Raw genomic sequence first — 20441 nt, 5'->3', positions numbered from 1 at the left:
GAGAATTATATATATTCATGGAATGAAAGACTCACTATTAATATATCAGTTGTTTCCAAACTAATCTACATTCTAATTGAAATTTCAGAATTTTTTTATATTGACCAAGCTGATTGTAAAATTTATATAGAAGGACAAATTAACTAGAGGAGCTAAAAATTGTTTGAAAACGAAGAACAAAGTTGGAGGACACACTGCCAGATTTTAGGGATTGCTGCAACGTTATAGTAATTAAGAAAGTATTGATGAAAGGATAGACACATAGCTTGGTGACATAGAGAATTCAGGAATAGAGCCATACAACCTAAACAGTCATTTTCCAAAGAATATACTAATGGCCAACTAGGACATCAAAAGAGTCTCAAGGGTCTGGGGTTGTAGCTCAGTGGTAGAGTGCTTGTTGAGAATGTATGAGGCACTGGGTTTCATCCTCAGTACCACATAAAAATAAATAAATAAAGGTATTGGTCCATCTAAAAATTTTTTAAAAAGAGTCTCAAAGTAATTAGTCATCAAAGAAATGAAAATCATTTCATGAAATGAAAACAATGTAATTGATATATTTTGAGGAAAAGCTGATAGAATTAGTTTATGCTTCCTGTGTGGCTTGAGAAAAAGAACTAACCAGTAATATGCAAAATTTTGCCTTGAACTTCAAGAAGATGTGCCACTTACTCAAATATGAAAGACAAGAGAGGAGAAAGTAAAGATTTTGGAGAGGCTGAAATACCTTTTAAACATCCAAGTGAATGTGTCCATTAGTCAATTTAATGTAAGATTGAATTCAAGAGAAAGATATGGAAGGAAATATGAGCTTGGGAGCCATTACTGCTTGCATATACTTTTAAAAGGTATTAGAGAAGAAGGTGTGAGATTTCTTAGTGAGTATAGATAGCAAAGTCATATAGGGACTGAACCCTTGACCGCCCCAGTGTTGGGAAGTTGGAAAGATGTCAAAGATCATGCAGAAAGCAGGTCAGTGAGATAGGAGGACCAAAATAGAAACCAGGTGAACTAAGTTGATTAAGGAAGTAGTAATTAAGTGATGATAGTTCAGTTTACATGAAGCCATAGAATTCCACTGGATTCAGCACTTTGGATGTCACTGGTGTCTTTGGTAAGAACAGCTTCAATAGAGAGTGAAAGTCCAGTTGTGCCAAAGAGGAAGAGGAATCTGTAGATATAGATAGCTCTTGAGTAGTTTTGCTATAAAGTGATAGTAAAAATTGGGAACACCTTAGGAATCAGATGCGGGTTTAGAAGTCATTAAAAATTGACATGGGCAGTATAACATGTTTGCATGTTAGAAATGGTCTAGGAGAGAGAAAAGTTGATGATGTCAGAGGAAGATGACAGTTGCAAGAATAGTTGATAAACAGGGAAGAAGAGGGTGAATTTGTTGACTAATAGAACCGTTATACCCAGGAGCACAGATAGGTGATTGCAACAGGAGGAAAGGTGAGACATGGCTATAAAATCACTGAGTAAAATACTTACGATGTGTCAGGTACTATTTTAAGCACTTTACATGAGTTATTTCATTTAGTCATCACAATAGCACTCTAAAGTAGATATTATTATTATCTATATTTTAGAGGTGAGAAAACCAAGGCAAACCTATATTAGATATTGAATATGAAAATGCATAATAACAGGAAATATCAGGAAATGGATAACTTAATCAGTCATTGTGTACAGTTGGGTAGGTATGTAGCTGGATCAATTTTTATAGGCACATTAGAAGTACTAGTGAGAGAGTCAGTAGACTAGGAAACGGATACCCTTGCCCAACCAATACTTAAAACTTCTAGTCATAATTTTAAAGAGATCATGAGGATGATAGTTTCATAAACAGTAAACACAAAATTGAGATATAATTGTTACATGCTTCTATAAACATTGCAAACCTACATGTCAACAAATGTGAACAAAACCCAATAAATCCTCAAGTGCCAACCACCCAACTTCCGTAGTTATCAAAAGAGAGATAATATGAAAAAGGTTTTGAAACTAAGATTGCTCCTGATTATTTTTTTAGTGAGGTAATTTTGAGATAGGAGGAAAACTGGTTTACAGAGAAGCTAGTTGGGAGGGAGTCACATGATTGATAGGTCTATGTCAAACTCATTGGCCTTTAGAAAACTTGCTGTATCTTTTCCATTTGAAATGTTTTTCCATTTATTTGAGTCATTATTGCAGTTGTGTCATGACAATGGATATGAAAAATGTAAAACTTGCCTAACCTAGAAAAATTTATGTCTGTTAAACAAAGATTAGTAATTTAAAAAATTGCTCTCAGAATTTCTCTTTAAAACATTAGTATTCATTAGATTTAGAAATATTCAAAGTCTCAGCAATAAAAGGTGGCATTTATATGAAGATAGTTTTGTAATTTGTTAAGGTAAAGCACTTGTGCAGGGGCCTACACATTGTGCTTTGAGGAAATTTTCTTTTAAGTGGAGAGACAGCCTGTATTCTCAGTGATCTTTTAAATGAAATGTAGCTGAAAATATTTTGAATTTATTCTAAAACAACTAAATGAGTATATTAAAATAAAGCAAAACTGTTATAGATAAAAATTAGAATTCGTGTATTTAAAGATACTCCGAAAGCTACAAAGGAAAATATTTAATACTAATTTTAAATCACCAGAAAAAATAAGGATAATATAGAAAACTTAAGAACAGATCATATAATAGTAATGGGTGGCTTTATAAAAGATTGGAGTTTCGGTATAGTGAAGAAAGAGGGAGAACATTTGTCAGGGGAGATCTTACAAAAATCATCTACTGTAACATTTCTTAAGTTATGTATATAAATTCTGCACATCCAAGTCTTCTCATTGGATTGTGGTGACAATTGCTGAGGTTATGACATTTTGGAAAGCAACCAGGTTTTGGGAGAAGCATGTAAGTTCAGACTATGACATGCTGGTATTAAGGTGCTTTGAATCTTCTGGAGCTCAGAATCCCCGTGCAGAAGTGATAATGTGAGAGCGAAAGTGTTAGATCACTGGGGGCAGAGTGGAGAAGGAGCTGGGGACACCTAAGAGACATGGAGGATTTCATGGATTTCATGATGGGCATAAGGAAGGAGTGCTTTGTCACTGAGGCCAAGGTCACTAGTAAGAGTGGTCAACAGTGAATGGACTGAACATGTCCCCTGAATTTAGTGGCATGGAGGGAGGTCTAGATTACTTTAGTGAAAACTTTTCAAAGAGAAAAAGAGAGAAGCCACATTAAACTGAGTTTGGGGAGAAGAAATAGAAATGAATGAGTATATAACTCTTTTGAGAGATTCCATGTTGAAGGGTAGGAAACAACATGAGATTTATGTGGAATTGAATGAAGATTTCTTGTACCTAGAGGTATTAATTGGAGTTTCAGTGTAGATTCAGTGATGACTTGTTGAACTACATACATCATGTAGCAAATGTTTTATTTAATTATATTGAATCCTTATATGATAATTCAAATCATTTTGCCTTTCAATTTAGAGAAAATGAGCTTATCCCTTTGTGTATTGTTGCTTTAATTAATTCAATTTTCTGTACCTCGAGCATAGAAATTCAGTGTCCATCACACCATATGTTTTTCTTATCCAAAATATGATTAGAGCCAAACTTTAAGTTCCAAAAGATCATTTCATCACTGATCCTGGTGCTCTTGTGACATAAGATTCTTTGGTCATCTCAAATTTAATTGAATAATAAAGAAAAGTCAGGTGGAAGAAAGTTCTAGGTGTCAAATGGTTTTCTCAGCTTTAACTCTTGAAAAGAGTAATTAACACTCTTCTACTTAACATATTTTGTCAATTAGATTTAATTATCATGTTTTTACAAATTATCTGAAGTAATATTTTAATTTAAATCCATAAGAGAAATCTAAAGAATTCAAATCATTATTGTTTTTTGATGATGAAATTATTTAAGGTCATTGCACATACTTCAGGCGCCATAGGAATATAAAAGGGACTCTTTCCTCTTTTAATTCTGTTACAGATCTCCAAAATATCTTTTTGGAGTATACTGTTCCATATTCTTTTCCTGTGCATGTTTAAAAGCAGGTTTCAAAATACTGTATTTAAAATCATTCCTCTGTACTATTTTGAGACCTGTTTTTGTCACTTAGTGTAGTTATGTTCTTTAATAATGTTAAATCATGTAAGCCCTGCCTCTTTTTACTTTGAGTTGATTTAAGGCCATCTGTATTATCAGCTTGGGTTCTCTGACCCAACAATACAAAAGTTTAGCTAGCTGAAAGCAGAATGGGTATAAATCTGATGATTTATTTAAATACTGATGTGACAAGTTTATTTGAATTCGTTGAAGTTATGGAAATGAGTATAGGTTTTGCCAAGATATGCAGATCATGGCGGTGTGAGGAAAAAAAAAATTAACATATTGTGTCAGAGATAGGGCATGCCAAAACTGGGGTCTGTGCTAGAGATGAAAGAGTGTGCATAATCTAGAAAAGTAGGTGGGACACCAATTTTGGAAAGCAGACATACAGATTCCATGACTTTCAGGCTTAAATCTTGAAACCAGAGCCTGGAGTAGGCCAAACCAGAATACATCATCAAGTTTGGAGTCCAGATAGTGTAACCAGAGTCAACTCTAAGAGATAAGTAAAATCTGAGCAAAAAAGCATAGAACGTAGCTCTAGATTCAAGCTAGGCACCCGGAAAAAGATGAGTAGTAGAATTACATGAGACTGGGAACTATAATTCAGTTTCTTGTCAGGTTATCATAGTATCATACCTATATGTGTTCATGGATTTTAGGCCAAGAAACATTCACCTTGTTCTGATTTTAAACACCCTTGAGAATGGGTTATGCTCATAAGTGTGTGTTGTTCTTGTGGCAAGGTGGACTTGTATAGGTTCTGGTGCCTATAGGGAAGGGTAAGGTCCATCCTTTATGGAGCACTTGTAATTAAAATAAGGCAACAAGACAAATTCCGAAGTGCAAATAATGAACTATTCTTATCAAGAAGTTCATTTTAGATAATTTTTAATCTGAAAGATCCTTCACATGCTGAAACAGAGTTCCGAGAGAGGTAACCAAGACATAGACTTCCCAGGGGAATATGGGTCAGAATGTAGGTGTCACAGGAAACTAAACTATGTATATTTCATGCCTTCTATACTGTGGAGCATACTTTTCGCGCCTGGTCCAGTGGACCTGACCTCAGAGAAAAGAGTGTAGTCAGCATGTGGTAGGCCTGTGATCCACTTGATAGCCTACTAGCCATCCTACCAAACTATTTATCTCAGGGGATTCAAATATTTGTCTTTATGCCTTGAAATGCTGCTAAGAAATATGTAACTAACATTCATTATTCTGAATAAGTTCATGGGGTGATTTAAAAAGTACATGAGAAGAAGAAAAAGCTTTCCCTTAAGGTAGGATAACATGGCTTACCAGGAACTAAGATAGACTAGACAAAAACAAAAACAAAAGTCAAAAGACATCATAGAGCTTGAACACTACTCTTGTTTCATGCCTGGTCATTTTTCTCTTGACCCAGGCTCATGCTCCCCACCCCACTTTTGTGTTACTAAGAATTGAACACCTCAGGAGTGCTGTACCACTGAGCTGTGTGCCCAGCCCTTTTCTTTTGTTTTGAGACAGCTTCATTAAGTTGCTGAGGCTGGCCTTGAGCTTGTTATCCTCCTGCATTAAGTCACTGGGATTACAGGTGTGTTCCACCATGCCCAAGTCCAGGCTCTAATTTTAATATAAACTAGTAAATGCCCTTTCCATAGCAACGGCAGTTCAGGAATGGTAAAGGGAATATGAATGGTTTATTTTCTTTCTTCAGGCACAATAACCTTGGTGCACGACCAAAAGGGCTACTCACTTTGGTGAAGAGTGGTGTTCCTGAAGCATTGAGGGCAGAAGTATGGCAGCTGTTAGCGGGCTGCCATGACAACCAGGCAATGCTGGACAAATACCGAATTCTTATCACAAAGGTAGGACACTCTTTTCATATTATTTTCATGGAGCATCTTAAGTTAATTCTGTTTTTCATAGCTCCCACAAGTCATAATGCTTTGAACTTCTGTAAAAGTAGTTATTTTGGTGTTGTGCACTTAATACTTCTGACTTTTGTTTTGAATACTTGTTGAATAGTGGTAAGTGATGTTCATATCATCTATGAGCAATTTATGCCTAGGTTTCATTTTTTTCATTCAAGTGACTTTATGATTTTTTTTATTTTACATGTTTTTTTTGATGGACCTTTATTTTATTCATTTATTTATATGTGGTACTGAGAATTGAACCCAGTGCCTCACACGTGTGAGGCAGGTGTTTTACCATTGAGTCACAACCCCAGCCCGACTTTATAAATTTTATTTACCAAATTGAATATACGATTGGCTCTTGGTATCCTGGGTTTTGCATCAGCAGATTCAATGAACTGTGGATCCAAAATATTTGGGGGGAGGGGAAAGCTTGTGTCTCTACTGAACACTTAAGCTCTCCCCCCCTAAACAATACAGACTAATCAGTACTTACATAGTATTTACATTATATTAGGGAATATAAGCACTCTATGGATGGTTTAAAATATACAGCCGGATTTACATAGGCTGTATGTAGATGCAATTCCATTTTACATAAGAGATTTGAACATAATTGGATTTCCCAGGACCATCCTGACTTCAGATGAGCTAGCTACAAATATGAGGGTTCCCATAGACTCCCTGAGGTTTGATAATTTGTAGCAATGACTCAGAACTCAGCAAAGAGCTCTACTCATGATAGTTTTATTTTTTAATAGCAAAACAGTGCAAATCAGAATTAGCCAACCAAGTCTATTGCCCTTTTAAAGAACTTTCCCCTAAGTCCGAACCATGATTCTACTTATGTCCTTTGACCAGAATTCTGTAATAATAAGAAAGAGTAGATATTTGGAGGACAACTGCCATTCTCTGCTTTAGGTTGCTTATTAATAGTATTTGAGATTTGTCTTAGAATAATTTGTTTTTAAAATACATGTACATCTTAGTTTATATTCAGAATGGCGAATGTTACTAGTTGCCATTTGAGATTGACTAGCATTCTGTAATTAAGATTGTAATATAAATTTTCCACATTCAATTATAAATATATGACAACATAAACTTATGTTATTTCTATTGTTAACAGTACAATTTATTAAAAACAATTTTCCTTCAGACATTATAGAAATGTGTTACTCTGATCATGTGCCTATATTCAAGCTCTCAAGTCATAACGTTTCTGACAGGACGTACAATGGAATACTTAATTTCATTCTCTTCCTTATATCATAGCCAGAGATAATAATAAGATGAATACTGTCATTATTTCTAAAAATGATTTTCTTACTTTTCTATGTTTAGGAGTAGAAATGAGACAGCAAGTGCTTGTAGCCAAGAGTGTATTTGTGTATTTTGGGGCTTACCACCCCTCAGTGGGAAGAGAACAAGCAAGCAGAGGATTTTCAGTAAGAAGTGCTTGCATATTTGGCACTTATTGGTCATGGTTCAGCAGCTGTTAGTCTCTTCTTTTGCTCCAGTTAATTTTTTCTATCTATTAATGGAATGGCAAGATTTCAAGGTCAGTTAATGAAATGTTCCAGCTTGAAGAAACAGTGTTGCTTCATAAAAACCTTACTAGAGGCTCCAGGTTGCAAGGAAAGAAGGAATACAAAGTGTTTATGGAAAAGCTACTTTATGACTTAGCTTCTATGAAAAAGTCATCTCTCTATAGTAGGAGTACTCTAGATGAGAAGCAGAGGCCACAGATTACCTTCTGAAACACTCATCCAAGGGGAGTGAACATGTAGCCTTCAGGCTGGGTCTAGCCTGAAGAGTTGTTTTGTGTAGCTATCAGAACATCCAAGAATGATATCCATCTCTGGCTCAATTTGACTTTCTTTTGCTGGCACGATGAATCACTGAGCAATAATTACATTTTCATGTATTCTGTGGCATTTGATATGGGGAGGTTATGTATATTTTAGGGCAACTTGAATTTCATCTAGTGTAACAGAATTATATATGTAGTTTCAGTAATTATATGACATGTGTGATATAATTTATCAAATCTTGTGGTTAGTACTTATAGCAAATATTAGGTTATAGCCTTTTGCTCTTTTGTAGAAGTGAATTTGTAACATTCATACTTAGTACTTTATTAGAATCCAAACAAACCTTTAACTGAAAAACTTTCAGAAATAACAAAATTACCATAATTTTCTTCCTACCCCTTGAATTTTTTTCCCCCCTGAATCTTTTCTTCGAGAAGTCTGTACCTTTTCATTTTAAAGCATTTGAGCTTTGTTGTTTGAAAGACCTCTCCCAAGTATTGAGTATTGGAATCAGTGTGTATTTCTACTTTAAAATGTAGAAACTTCCAGTCACTGTTAGACCAGGATGCAAGAAAAGACCACTGACTCCAATTAAAATCAAATTAAAGCAAGCTTATTATTTCCTCCGGCTGGGCTTCGTCTCCCAACAAAAACCGCGGGAACAAGACAGCCTTGCATTTTTCTTGCAGCCCAGCTTTATAGCCCAGAAAGTTACACAAAGAGGGGTTACATGAAGAGTATAACACAAAGGCTAGTTTACATTTTTGCTGGCCCCGACATCAGAATTTATGAAGGTCATTAGAGCCTCAGAGAGGGTCATTATCTGGCCAGGGAAGGCCAAGATTTATGAGTCATCACTAAAGTTTCAGAGAGGGCTGCTATCTGGTCAGAGAGACCCAGGCATGGGTGAGTTCAAGGCACAGGCAGGCATTCCCAGCAAGTGTTCAGAATTTGCAGTAATTTATAGTAAAGCCAAAATTATCTTCTCATGGCTTTGTGGTGAGATGGCTCCCAATTTTAAGAGAAAATCAGGCTGGATCTATCATCATCTGACTTTCATAAGGACACATGAAGTGAATAACACCTGATGAAAATCAATTATGAATGTTCAGATTTGTCTGCACCCTCCTGCCCCCAGTGAATATCCTGGAATATTTGAATCCCAAAACTTGACTTTGTAGTGATTATATGAGTTATTATTTTGGTGATTATGCAAATTCATATATCATAAAGTAAAATGATATCTTCTAAAAAATATTCTTAAAGGTTGTCTGATATAATCAAGACCACAAGGTAAGTATTAATCTCATTCACTTATTAATTCATTCAATAACTTCTTTATTATTAACAACATTTTTTTCTTTTTTAAAAATTTTAATTTGTTATATATGACAACAGAATACATTACAATTCATATTACACCTATAGAGCACAATTTTTCACATCTCTGATTGTACACAAAGTAGAGTCACATCCTTTGTGTCTTCATACATGTACTTAAGGAAATGAATACCATCACATTCCATATCCCCTCTCCTTTCCACTCCCCCCCTTTTCCTCTTTGCTCTATCTAAAGTTCATTTAATCCTCCCATTTACCTTCCCTGAAGCATATTATGAATCAGCAGCTTAAATCAGAAAAATCACTTGACATTTGGTTTTTTGGGATTGGCTAATTTCACTTAGCATTATATTCTCCAGCTCCATCCATTTACCTACAAATGCCATGATTTTATTCTCTTTTAATGCTGAGAAATATTCCATTGTGCATGTATATCACATTTTCTTTATCCATTCATCTACGGAAGAGCATCTAGGTTGGTTGCACAGTTTAGCTATTGTGAATTGTGCTGCTATAAACATTGATGTGGCTGTGTCCATGAAGTATGCTGTTTGTAAGTCCTTTGGGTATAGACCGAGGAGTAGGATTGCTGGGTCAAATGATGGTTCAATTCCAAGTTTTCCAAGGATTCTCTATACTACTTTCCATATTGGCTGCACCAATTTGTAGTCCCACCAGCAATGTATGAGTGTGCCTTTTCCCACACATCCTCGCCAACACTTACTATTGTTTGTTCTTAATAGCTGCCATTCTGACTGGAGTGAGATGAAATCTTAGAGTAGTTTTGATTTGCATTTCTCTAATTGCTAGAGATGTTGAACATTTTTTTCATATATTTGTTGATTGATTGTATATCTTCTGAGAAGTTCCTTGGCCCATTGATTGATTATTACATGTGGATTTCCAGTTTTCCCAGCACCATTTGTTGAAGAGGCTATCTTTTCTCCCATATATGTTTTTGGATAGACTCTGTGTCCTCTGTTCTGTACCATTGGTCTACCAGTCTATTTTGTGTCAATACCATGCTGTTTTTGTTACTATTGCCCTGTAGTATAGTTTCAGGTCTAGTATAGTAATGCCACCTGCTTCACTCTTCTTGCTATGGATTGCTTTAGCTACTCTGGGTCGCTTATTTTTCCAGATGAATTTCATGACTGCTTTTTCTATTTCTGTGAGGAATGCCATTGGGATTTTGATTGGAATTGCATTAAATCTATATATTGCTTTTGGTAGTATGGTCATTTTGACAGTATTAATTCTGCCTACCCAAGAACAAAGTATATCTTTCCATCTTCTAAGGTCTTCTTTAATTTCTTTCTTTAGTGTTCTGTAGTTTTTATTGTAGTGGTCTTTCACCTGTTTCATTACGTTGATTCCCAAGTATTTTATTTTTTTTGATGCTATGGTAAATGGGTAGTTTTCCTTATTTCCCTTTCAAAGGATTTGTCACTTATATACATAAATGCATTTGATTTATGGGTGTTGGTTTTGTATTCTGCTACTTTGCTGAAGTTTTCTAGAAGTTCTAGAAGTTTTATGGTTGAATTTTTTTGAGTCTTCTAGGTATAGAATCATATCATTGACAAATAGTGCTAATTTGAGTTGTTCTTTATCCGTATTTCTTTAATTTCTTTCGTCTAATTGCTCTGGCCAGTGTTTCAATAACTGTGTTAAATGCAAGTGGTGAAAGATGGCATCCCTGCCTTGTTCCAGTTTTTAGAGGGAATGCTTTCAATTTTTCTCCATTTAGAATGATGTTGGCCTGGTGCTTAGCATAGGTAGCTTTTACGATGTTGAGATATGTTCTCGTTATCCCCAGTTTTTCTAGTGTTTTGAACATGAAGCAGTGCTTCTATTGAGATGATCATACGATTGTTATCTTTAAGTCTATTGATGTGATGTATTACATTTATTGATTTCCATATGTTGAATCAACCTTGCATCCGTGGGCTGAATCCCACTTGATTGTGGTGCACAACACATATCTTTTTGGTATGTTTTTTTATTCGATTCACCAGAATTTTATTGCGAATTTTTGCATCTATGTTCATTAGAGATATTGGTCTGAAGTTTTCTTTTTTTGATGTGTCTTTGCCTTGTTTGGGAATCATGTGATATTGGCCTTGTAGAATGAGTTTGGAATTGCTGCCTCATTTTCTAGTTCCTGAAATAAATTGAAGAATATTGGTATTAGTTCTTCTTTAAAGATCTTGTAGAACTCGGCTGTGTATCCACCTGGTCCTGTGCTTTTCTTGATTGGTAGACTTCTGAAGGCATCTTCTGTTTCATTGCTTGAAATTTATCTGTTTTAATTGTGTATATTGGGCTGGGGTTGAGGCTCAATGGTAGAGTGCATGCCTAGCATGTGCGAGGCACCGTGTTTGATTCTCAACACCAAATATAAATAAATGAATAAAATAAAGATTCATTAATGTCTTTTAAAAAATAAATTGTATATATCATCCTGATTCAATTTGGGCAAATTATATGACTGTAGAAATTTGTCGATGCCTTCAATATTTTCTATTTTATTAGAGTACAAGTTTTCAAAAATAATTTCAAATTATCTTCTGTGTTTCTGTAGTGTCTTTTGTGATATTTCCTTTTTCATCATGTATGTTAGTAATTTGAGTTTTCTCCGTCCTTCTCTTCTTTAGCATGGCTAAGGGTCTATCAATTTTATTTACTTTTCCAAAGAACCAACTTTTTGTTTTGTCAGTTTTTTTTCAAGTGTTTTCTTTTGTTTCCATTTTATGTATTTCAGCTCTGATTTTAATTATTTCCTGTCTTCTGCTGCTTTTGGTGTTGATTTGTTCTTCTTTTTCTAGTGTTTTGAGATGTAATGTTAAGTCATTGGTTTGTTGACTTTTTCTTTTTTTTTTAAGGAATGAACTACATGCAGTCAACTTTCCTCTTAGAACTGCCTTCATAGTGCCCCAGAGATTTCAATGTGTTGTATCTGTGTTCTTATTCACCTCTAAAAAATTTTTAATCTCCTCCTTGATATCTTCTGCAACCCATTGTTCATTCAGTAGCATATTATTTAGTCTCCAGGTGTTGGAGTGGATTTTATTTCTTACTTTATCATTAATTTCTTATTTCATTTTATTATGATCTGATATAATACAGATCTTTTTTATATTTGCTAAGAGTTGTTTTGTGGCATAGTATATGGTCTGTTTTAGAGAATGATCCATGTGTTGCTGAGAAGAAAGTGTATTTGCTCATTGAAGGATGAAATATTCTAGATATGTCAGTTAAGTCTGTTATTGATTGTATGATTAAGTTCTGTAGTTTCTTTGTTCAGCTTTTGTTAGTAAGATCTATCCAGTGATTAAAGAGATGTGTTAAAGTCACCCAAAATTATTGTATTATGGTCTGTTTGAATCTTGAACTTGAGAAGAATTTGTTTGATGAATGTAGATGCTCCACTGATTGGGGAACATGTATTTGTAATTGTTAAGTCTTTTTTGTATATGGTTCCTTTGAGCAGTATGTAGTGTCGTTCTTTATCTTTTTTGATTAACTTTAGCTTGAAGTCCACTTTATTTGATATGAGAATGGAAACACCTGCTTGATTCTGTAGTCCATGTGAGTGTTATGATTTTTTCCAACTTTTCTCCTTCAGCCTGTGGATGTGTTTTCCTGTGTGATGTGTCTCCTGGAGGCAGCATATTGTTGGCTTTTTTTTTAATCCAATCTGATAGTCTATGTCTTTTGATTGTGAATTTTGGCCATTAACATTCAGTGTTATTATTGAATATTATTTGTATTCCCAGCCTTTTAAAAAATTTTTTGGTATTTAACGTGTCTTGGTTTCTCCTCTGATTAATTTTTCCTTTAGTGTAATACCTCCCTCTGCTGATTTTCATCATTATTTTTCATTTCCTCTTTGTGGAATATTTTGCTGAGGATGTTCTTTCTGTATTGCAGGCTTTCTAGTTGTAAAATCTTTTAACTTTTGTTTGTCATGGAGGATTTTTATTTCATCATCAAACCTAAAGCTTAATTTTGCTGGATATAAGATTCTTGTTTGAGATATGAAGACATGAAATGGTGTGAATATACTCTGTAAACAACCAGAGATATAAAAAATTGTGTTCTATATGTGTAATAAGAATTGTAATGCATTCCACTGTGATATATAATAAACAAACAAACAGATAAATATTCTTGGTTGGTATCCATTTTCTTTCGGAGCTTGGTATATGTTGTTCCATGATCTCCTGGCTTTGAGTATTTGGGTTGAAAAATCTTCTGAAATACAAATTGGACTCTCCCTATATGTGATCTAATTCCTTTCTCTTGCATCTTTTAAGATTCTATCCTTATTCTGCATGCTAGGCATTTTCATTATAATATGCCTGGTATAGATCTGTTGTAATTTTGTACATTTGGTGTCCTGTAAGCCTTTTATATTTGGAATTTCAATTCATTCTTAATGTTTGGGAAATTTTCTGATATCATCTCATTGAAGAGATTGTGCATTCCTTTGGTTTGAAACTCTGTGCCTTCTTTTATCCCAATTACTCTTACATTTGGTCTTTTGATGCTGTCCCATAATTCATGGATGTTCTGTTCATAGTTTCTAACTGTCTTCACTGTGTGATCAACTTTATTTTCCTGGTTGTATACTTTGTCTTCATTATCTGATGTTCTTTCTTCCAAGTGATCTAGTCTGTTGGTGATGCTTTCTGTTGTTTTTTATTTGATTTATTGTATCCTTCATTTCAAGGATTTCTGACTGGTTTCTTTTCAGAGTCTCTCTCTCTCCCTTGAGGTAATCTTTTGAAACCAGTATTTGCTTTCTTGTATCTTTGTTGGAGTGATTAATTTTTGCCTGTATTTGCTCATTTAGGTCATTCTTTAATTCACAGATAATTTTAATTATGAACCTTCTGAACTCCTTCTCTGACATTGTATCAACTTAGCTGTCCATGGGTTCTGTTATTATAGTGTCCTGGTTTGTTTGGGGCACTTTCCTTCCTTGTTTTTTCATGTCGTCTGTGTCTTCCTTTCTTGCAATGTGGATCTGAGATATTACAGATTGTACCCTATATTTTTGTAGTATCCGTGCAGATTGTCTGTACCTCACCTTGATGTTGGGCTTCCAGACACTTCTGGTGTCCCTCAGTGTATGCCACTGCAACTACAGGTGGTGGTGGTAATAGCCAAGGTAACTCGAAATAATAGTGGAGGTGCCCCAAGATGGATGTAGCGTCTTACAAAGATGGGGCTGAAAGGGTGGGCTTACTGTCTTTGGGATGCCTGCTCTGAGATGCAGCTGCTTCTAGACCCTGTCTGTTGTCAAAAAGTAGGTGCTACTGCGTGGGGAGGTCTGTGGTGATGTGTGCAGTGTCCCAAGATGGAAGTGGGTTAGGCTTGGGCTCCCAGGTGTTGGCGGGTGGTGGACTCAGACCTACCGTGGGCCTGGGTCCCATGTATGTCAGTGTAGGTGGATCTGGCCAGGGACTGGGCTCTGGTGGTGGTCTGCTGGTTGGAAGAGGAGGCCCAGTGCTGGAGCCTGAGCCCCAGCAGGTGTGTGACAGTGGTGGGATGGACCTGGGCTCACCCTGGGCTTGGGTCCTGCACTAGTTGGTGTACTATTGAGAACATTTAGTTCATAATATTCACCATTTTAGTCATTTTGAAATGTGTAGATCAGTAATGTTTATGCAGTGCTGTATAACCATCTCAGTTGATCTAATTGCTGAATATTTCCATCACAGCAAAAATAAACATGGTATCTTCAAGTTCCCCTCTCCTGTCCCTTGGCAAACATTAATCTACTTTGCTGGATTTGCCTGTTCAGCATATTTCATACAAATAGAACCATACAATATGTAATCATTTATGTCTGGCTTCTTTCTTTTAGCATAATGATTTCTATGTTCATTCAGGTTATAGCATATATCGGTACTTAATTCCTTTTTATGGCTGAATAATATTCCATTTGTATGGATATAATATTTATTTTACTTGAAGGCTTGTTTTTGCTTTTTGGCTACTATGAATAATGCTGCCTCAAACATTTCTGTACAAGTTTTTATGTGAACTTATGTTTTTAGTTCTCTTGAGTGTAGTTGCCAGGTTGTATGGCTGATAAGTTTTAGTATTTAGGGGACCTGCCCAACTGTTTTCCACTACAGATGAGCCATTTTGTGTTCCCAGGAGCAATGTATGAGAGTTCTAATTTTTCCACATCCTCACCAGTACTTATTATTTTCCTATTTTATTTTATTACAGCCATCCCAGTGTTTATGAAATGGCATCTCAGTAGGATTTTGATTTACATTTCCCTAATGATTAATTATGAGCATCTTTTCATGAGCTTGTTGGCTAGTTGTTTAATCTTCTTTGGAGAATTATCTGTTTAGTTTTGCCCATTGTAAAATTGGGTTGTCTTTTTATTGTTGGGTTGTAAGGGTCTTTGTAGATTGAGGATACCAATCCCTTATCATTCAGTTACCCTTAACTGAGCATCATCTACGAACTAGACTCTGATTTCTAGGGCTACATAGAAGAAAAGTGTTCATATCCTTGGGGAGTGCAGCCAAGGAAGAGCCAGGTCTGTGTACAGGTAGAATAAGATGTTATGATGCAAGTTACAATATTTGTCTTAATCAAGTGTGCAGAACACAGGAGGTAGTAATGTCTGCTCTGCTTGAGTTGAGCCAAGGAAAACTTCACAGAAGAGAATGTCTGCCCTGGAGACTTAAGAAATGTCTGAGCAGGAGAGGAGAGAAGATGCAGTATAAGGAGTGGCTTCTGTAATAATTCAGCTGCTGATTAGTGATTTAGCCTGGACCATCCAGGGAGCCTTACAGAGTAAAATCAGTGTGTGTTCTTTTTCCTTCCCCCACTTGTACCCCAGTGGACCAGCTACAGATACTCACTATTCATGGATCAACCTTTGTCCCCTTCTTAAGTAGGAAGAACTTAAAAAAAGTTTCTGTTAGAACAAATATACACAGTGGAAATCCTCAGAAAATATGTATTATATCAAAATGACACAAGAGATTATTTAATTGGTCATCTAGATGTAATAAAATTTTAACCAATAATATTATAGTGTCTGTTCAAAAATATTTGAGTACCTATGTGTGCCAGATATTGTGTGAGGATGGCAATATATATTGATTTTTTAAAATCAGTTAGTTGAAAACCATCATTGATGGCTAAAATAAAACATGTATAACTTGCAAAAGACTAGCCCAGTTTTATAAATGATAGAGAGCATTTTCCCAGACCTGTATGAGAGAGCAAAATGGCCAGTTGTTAAAAATGTTAATCTTGGTGATTCCTGCCAAAAATCTTTTTTTGGGGGGGAATAATAAGCAAAAAACAACCATGAGAGTGACCTGTTTTAAGATTCTCCAAGTTCTTTGCTTTCTTGAGCATTGTATGGACAGTTAAAGTTTCATCATGTTTATTCCTGTCAGATTATTGGTACTATGCACAGTAAAGTCTTTCTTCTCTGTTCTCCAGTGTATTATTGTAGCAGATGGCTTTTAATAAAACGTCCAAGTAAATAAAGTTTTACTCTAGAGTAGTAGAATGTACTATAAATATAATACTGTAATTTCTCAAAGGGAAATGTTTAAATCGGTATTTTTCTTGAGATTGTGTAATATTTACTGAATATTAAATTGAAGAGTAAAATGATTGTATCAGTTCATGTAATTCTCAATTTGATAAGTTTTCAACCAAGTAAATGTTTGCTCCTTCTTTACATGGCTTACTTCTTAAAAGTTCTATGCAGCTTGTTAGTCAAATAATACTCAACATGAGATTCCATTGTGAGACCATTGCTTAGTCACAGGCTTCTCTGTTCTCTGTCATCACCTGGTCTAGTTGTAGAAATTGAGCTTTTTGATAGAATGAGGTTATTCCAGCTGGGTCTGTACTATTGGTATTTGTAAAAACCACAGGCTTTTGTTCGGATAGGTTACTGATGTTTCTTCAAAAAAAAATTTATAGTTCCTTAAAATACACTAACCTGAGAATAGTATAACCAAATAAGTAAATAAATAATATGGGCAAGGAGAGAAGAGTATTTCTTAATGCTTTGTTCATGTAGCTACAGGAAAGTTTTTCTTTTAAAGAAATAAAAATTTAATTTTTAAATTTTGAGACAGGACATTATTAAGTTGCTTAGGGCTTTGCCATGTTGCTGAGGCTGGCCTTGAACTTGTGATTCTCCTATCTCAGACTCCCCATTTGCTGAGATTACAGATGAGTGCCACTGTGCCTGGTAGCCGGATTGTGTTTTCTTATTACATAATTATATCTTTGCTTATTATTATTTTTTTCATACACACACACAAACACACACGTAATTTACTTGTTGAAGGACAATTAATTAATTAATTAATATGTGGTTCTTAGAATTGAACCCAGTACTTCATACATGCTAGGCAAGTGCTCTACTACTGAGCCGCAACCCCAGCCTGCTTATTATTATTTTTCCATGGTGTAATTTTTATCAAATTTCTTTGGTCCTCATCTCCTGATACTTCATAGTTATAATAATATCTACATGTATAGAAACTATAGTTATATGTGAATGTGAGAACCAATAGTTTCCCCATTAACTCCTTAGCACTGATGTTTGTATAAAAATTAAAATATATTCTTAATTATTTTTATGCACTTAAGCGATTTGTTTAATTAGTAACTAATATAATTTTTGTTGTCCTTTAAGTATTAGATTTTGAGCTACATTATGGAAAATTTTCATGCTATACATTTACAGTAGGAGTATATGGTTTTTGAGGGAAGCCTTGGTGTTCTTGTTGAGCATAGATCATTCTGTGACATAATAGAATCTGTACTATTATATAGCTCTAGCTGTGTTTATAGCTGGAGATTTAAACAGAAAATGAAAGCAATGATATCTCTTAAATCTCATAAATATTCAAGAGCCCATGATTGTACCCTTGGATCCCAATTTCATGATAACTTAATTGGCTTTAGCACAGATTTCTAGAATGTTATTTATGTTTTAGTGGGTAATGTCATGTGGTAAGTTTTTTTGCAAGACTTATGGTTTACCTTCTCATTCAAATTTTCATTTAGATATCTTTACTATTAATCAGTATCAAGATAAAAGAGGGGATAGGTAACAGATACCTATGAAATTGGTCTCCCAAATCTACCTTTCTAACCCCCATCCAACATGTTACACATTTTTGCTTGCATTTGGTAAATTGTTTCATTTAGCAGCTTCTTGCTTGATTAGTTGACAAACCACTTTCTCAGTGTCTTTTGCTCTTTCTGTCTCTTTATAGTTGTCCTCTGTCTCCCCATCCTACCTCCCATTCTCTTTATTAGTTGTCTCCCTTTTCTAACTGTTGATAATGTGGTTCTGAAAAGTGATTTTCATTATTTCTAGTTTCATGTTTGTTCTCTGTGAATTTCTCAGATAAGCCTGCTTTCTAGTTGTGGGGCTTTTAGTTGATTTTTAAAGGGACAAGATAATATGCTATGTTATCCTGGAGAGACTGTCATTTTGTTGTACTTTGTATCCCCAGAGTCACCTAATGAGCAGGTGATGAATGATTAAATGAATTAAACTCCATGGGGCAGCACTCTGTGATTAAACAAGAAGCAAACAGCCCCCCCCCAAAGGTAAAAAGAAAAAAACAAAGGAGGAATTAATTGACTATGGTATTATAATTTAGGGAATTGATTAGAAGTTATTTAATGAGTAGCTACTAGGGATCAGACAGAAAACTAGTTTTGAAAAACTATCTTTTCAATATTTTTCAGTTTTTTCACTAGAATTAGTTCATTTTACTTATTATTTATGAAATACATAGTTGTTAATATGCACACAGAAACACAAACTCTGAAATATGACTTGTAGTACTTCCCCTGTTGCAGACTCATTTCCTAGGTCCTACTTCCTTTTCCTATCACATAGAAAAAATAAAAAGAAAACCCAAAAGACCACTGAGTGAGCATATTTAAGGTTATTTTGATTTTGGCAAAATTCAGTTCCTATGTGAAATTTCTGGAGTTTATTCAAAAGAATACTATATACATTCCATAATTGGGATATTATTTGTGGTGCAAATTTTTTTTTAGACTTTAAAGTTTTATTCTGTAAGCTGGCTTTTGATTTAGCTAATATGTTATTCACTTAATGTATTCTTTTTTTTTAAATAACTTTATTTATTTTTATGTGGTGCTGAGGATCGAACCCAGGGCCTTGCACGTACAAGGCGAGCGCTCTCCCGCTGAGCCATAACCCCAGCCCTTAACTTCATTCTTTAGTTTGATTCAAATTAAGTATAAGATCAATTATTTCAACTAAAATAATTATATTATAGCAATTTATTAGGATTCTTGGTTTAGTTACCATTCCCTTCTACACTATATCTTTACTTTTTCTAGATTCATAGTTTATTTTATTGGTAATATTTCCATTTAGCACATGGTCACCTTTGGTTTTTATGTACACAAATTTTTATTTCTGAGGGGTAAAGAGTCTAGGTTACAGTTGATCAGAATTTTTTGTTCCTGATTTAGAATGTCATGGGGGTGCATGCATTCTTTCCTAAGAGAGCTTTAATTGTTACTATGTCAGAAGAATTCAGTCACTTCTACCCTTTGACAAGCTGATCTCTGACATGTGTATGGAAACTGCTTAATCTTTTAATAGATGACTAATGTTTTGAAGACAGCATCTTGAAGCTTTTATCCTGATACCTGCAAAAATGATGTGAAAAGGAGCAATTTCCATTTAATTCTTTTAAGTCTTCAGTTCTTGTGTGGAAAAGTAGAATGGCAGTTTGGGATCAAAAACTTACTCTAGTTTTCCTACCCAACTGTACAGTGGGTATGTAGGCCTGTAAGCAAGGTGCCAGTTCTCCATAGTGACCTATAACTGAAGTTGCTGTAGCTTTCTTTACATTCCAGGACCCTCAGATCTTCCGACTTTGATGTGTTTCAAAGCTAAAGTACTTGTGGGGGTGGGGGGAGGGAGCATGTTTACAAGAGTTAAATCTCATTCAATCTTATAAATCTAAACTTGCATTCAAAATGGTAATTGATCTTTATTATAAATTATTTCAAACCAAGATTTTCTAGGTAAACCATATCAGAACCTTACATTATGGATTTGCTGAACTTTCCTAGATAATATACATATTCTGTATTCCTGTTGAGATTAATAATACATGTTTTGATATTGAGGTGCAGTTTTTCTAACTCACTTCTGTGAAAAGACCTTTTCCCATTTGAACAGAAAATAGATTG

The 20441-nt window shown here is 34.9% G+C and overlaps 1 protein-coding gene across 6 annotated transcripts in view; it reads left to right on the top strand.

Moving 5' to 3' along the window:
• Rabgap1l (RAB GTPase activating protein 1 like) overlaps positions 1–20441 on the top strand; it is a 616206-nt gene that overhangs the window by 181402 nt on the left and 414363 nt on the right. For all 6 annotated transcript variants that reach the window (XM_046430137.2, XM_058574417.1, XM_046430139.2 and 3 more), the window contains one exon: positions 5823–5973. In XM_046430137.2, coding sequence (XP_046286093.1) covers positions 5823–5973 — 151 coding nt within the window. The remainder of the gene's footprint in view (positions 1–5822; positions 5974–20441) is intronic.

This window comes from Marmota monax, unplaced genomic scaffold, assembly GCF_021218885.2.
Source record: "Marmota monax isolate L192 unplaced genomic scaffold, Marmota_monax_Labrador192_F-V1.1 WCK01_AAM20220418_F8-fsc00055, whole genome shotgun sequence".
Classification (NCBI taxonomy): Eukaryota; Metazoa; Chordata; class Mammalia; order Rodentia; family Sciuridae; genus Marmota; species Marmota monax.
The sequence above is the reverse complement of the archived record's forward strand: the minus strand, read 5'-3'. Positions and strand labels throughout refer to the sequence as shown.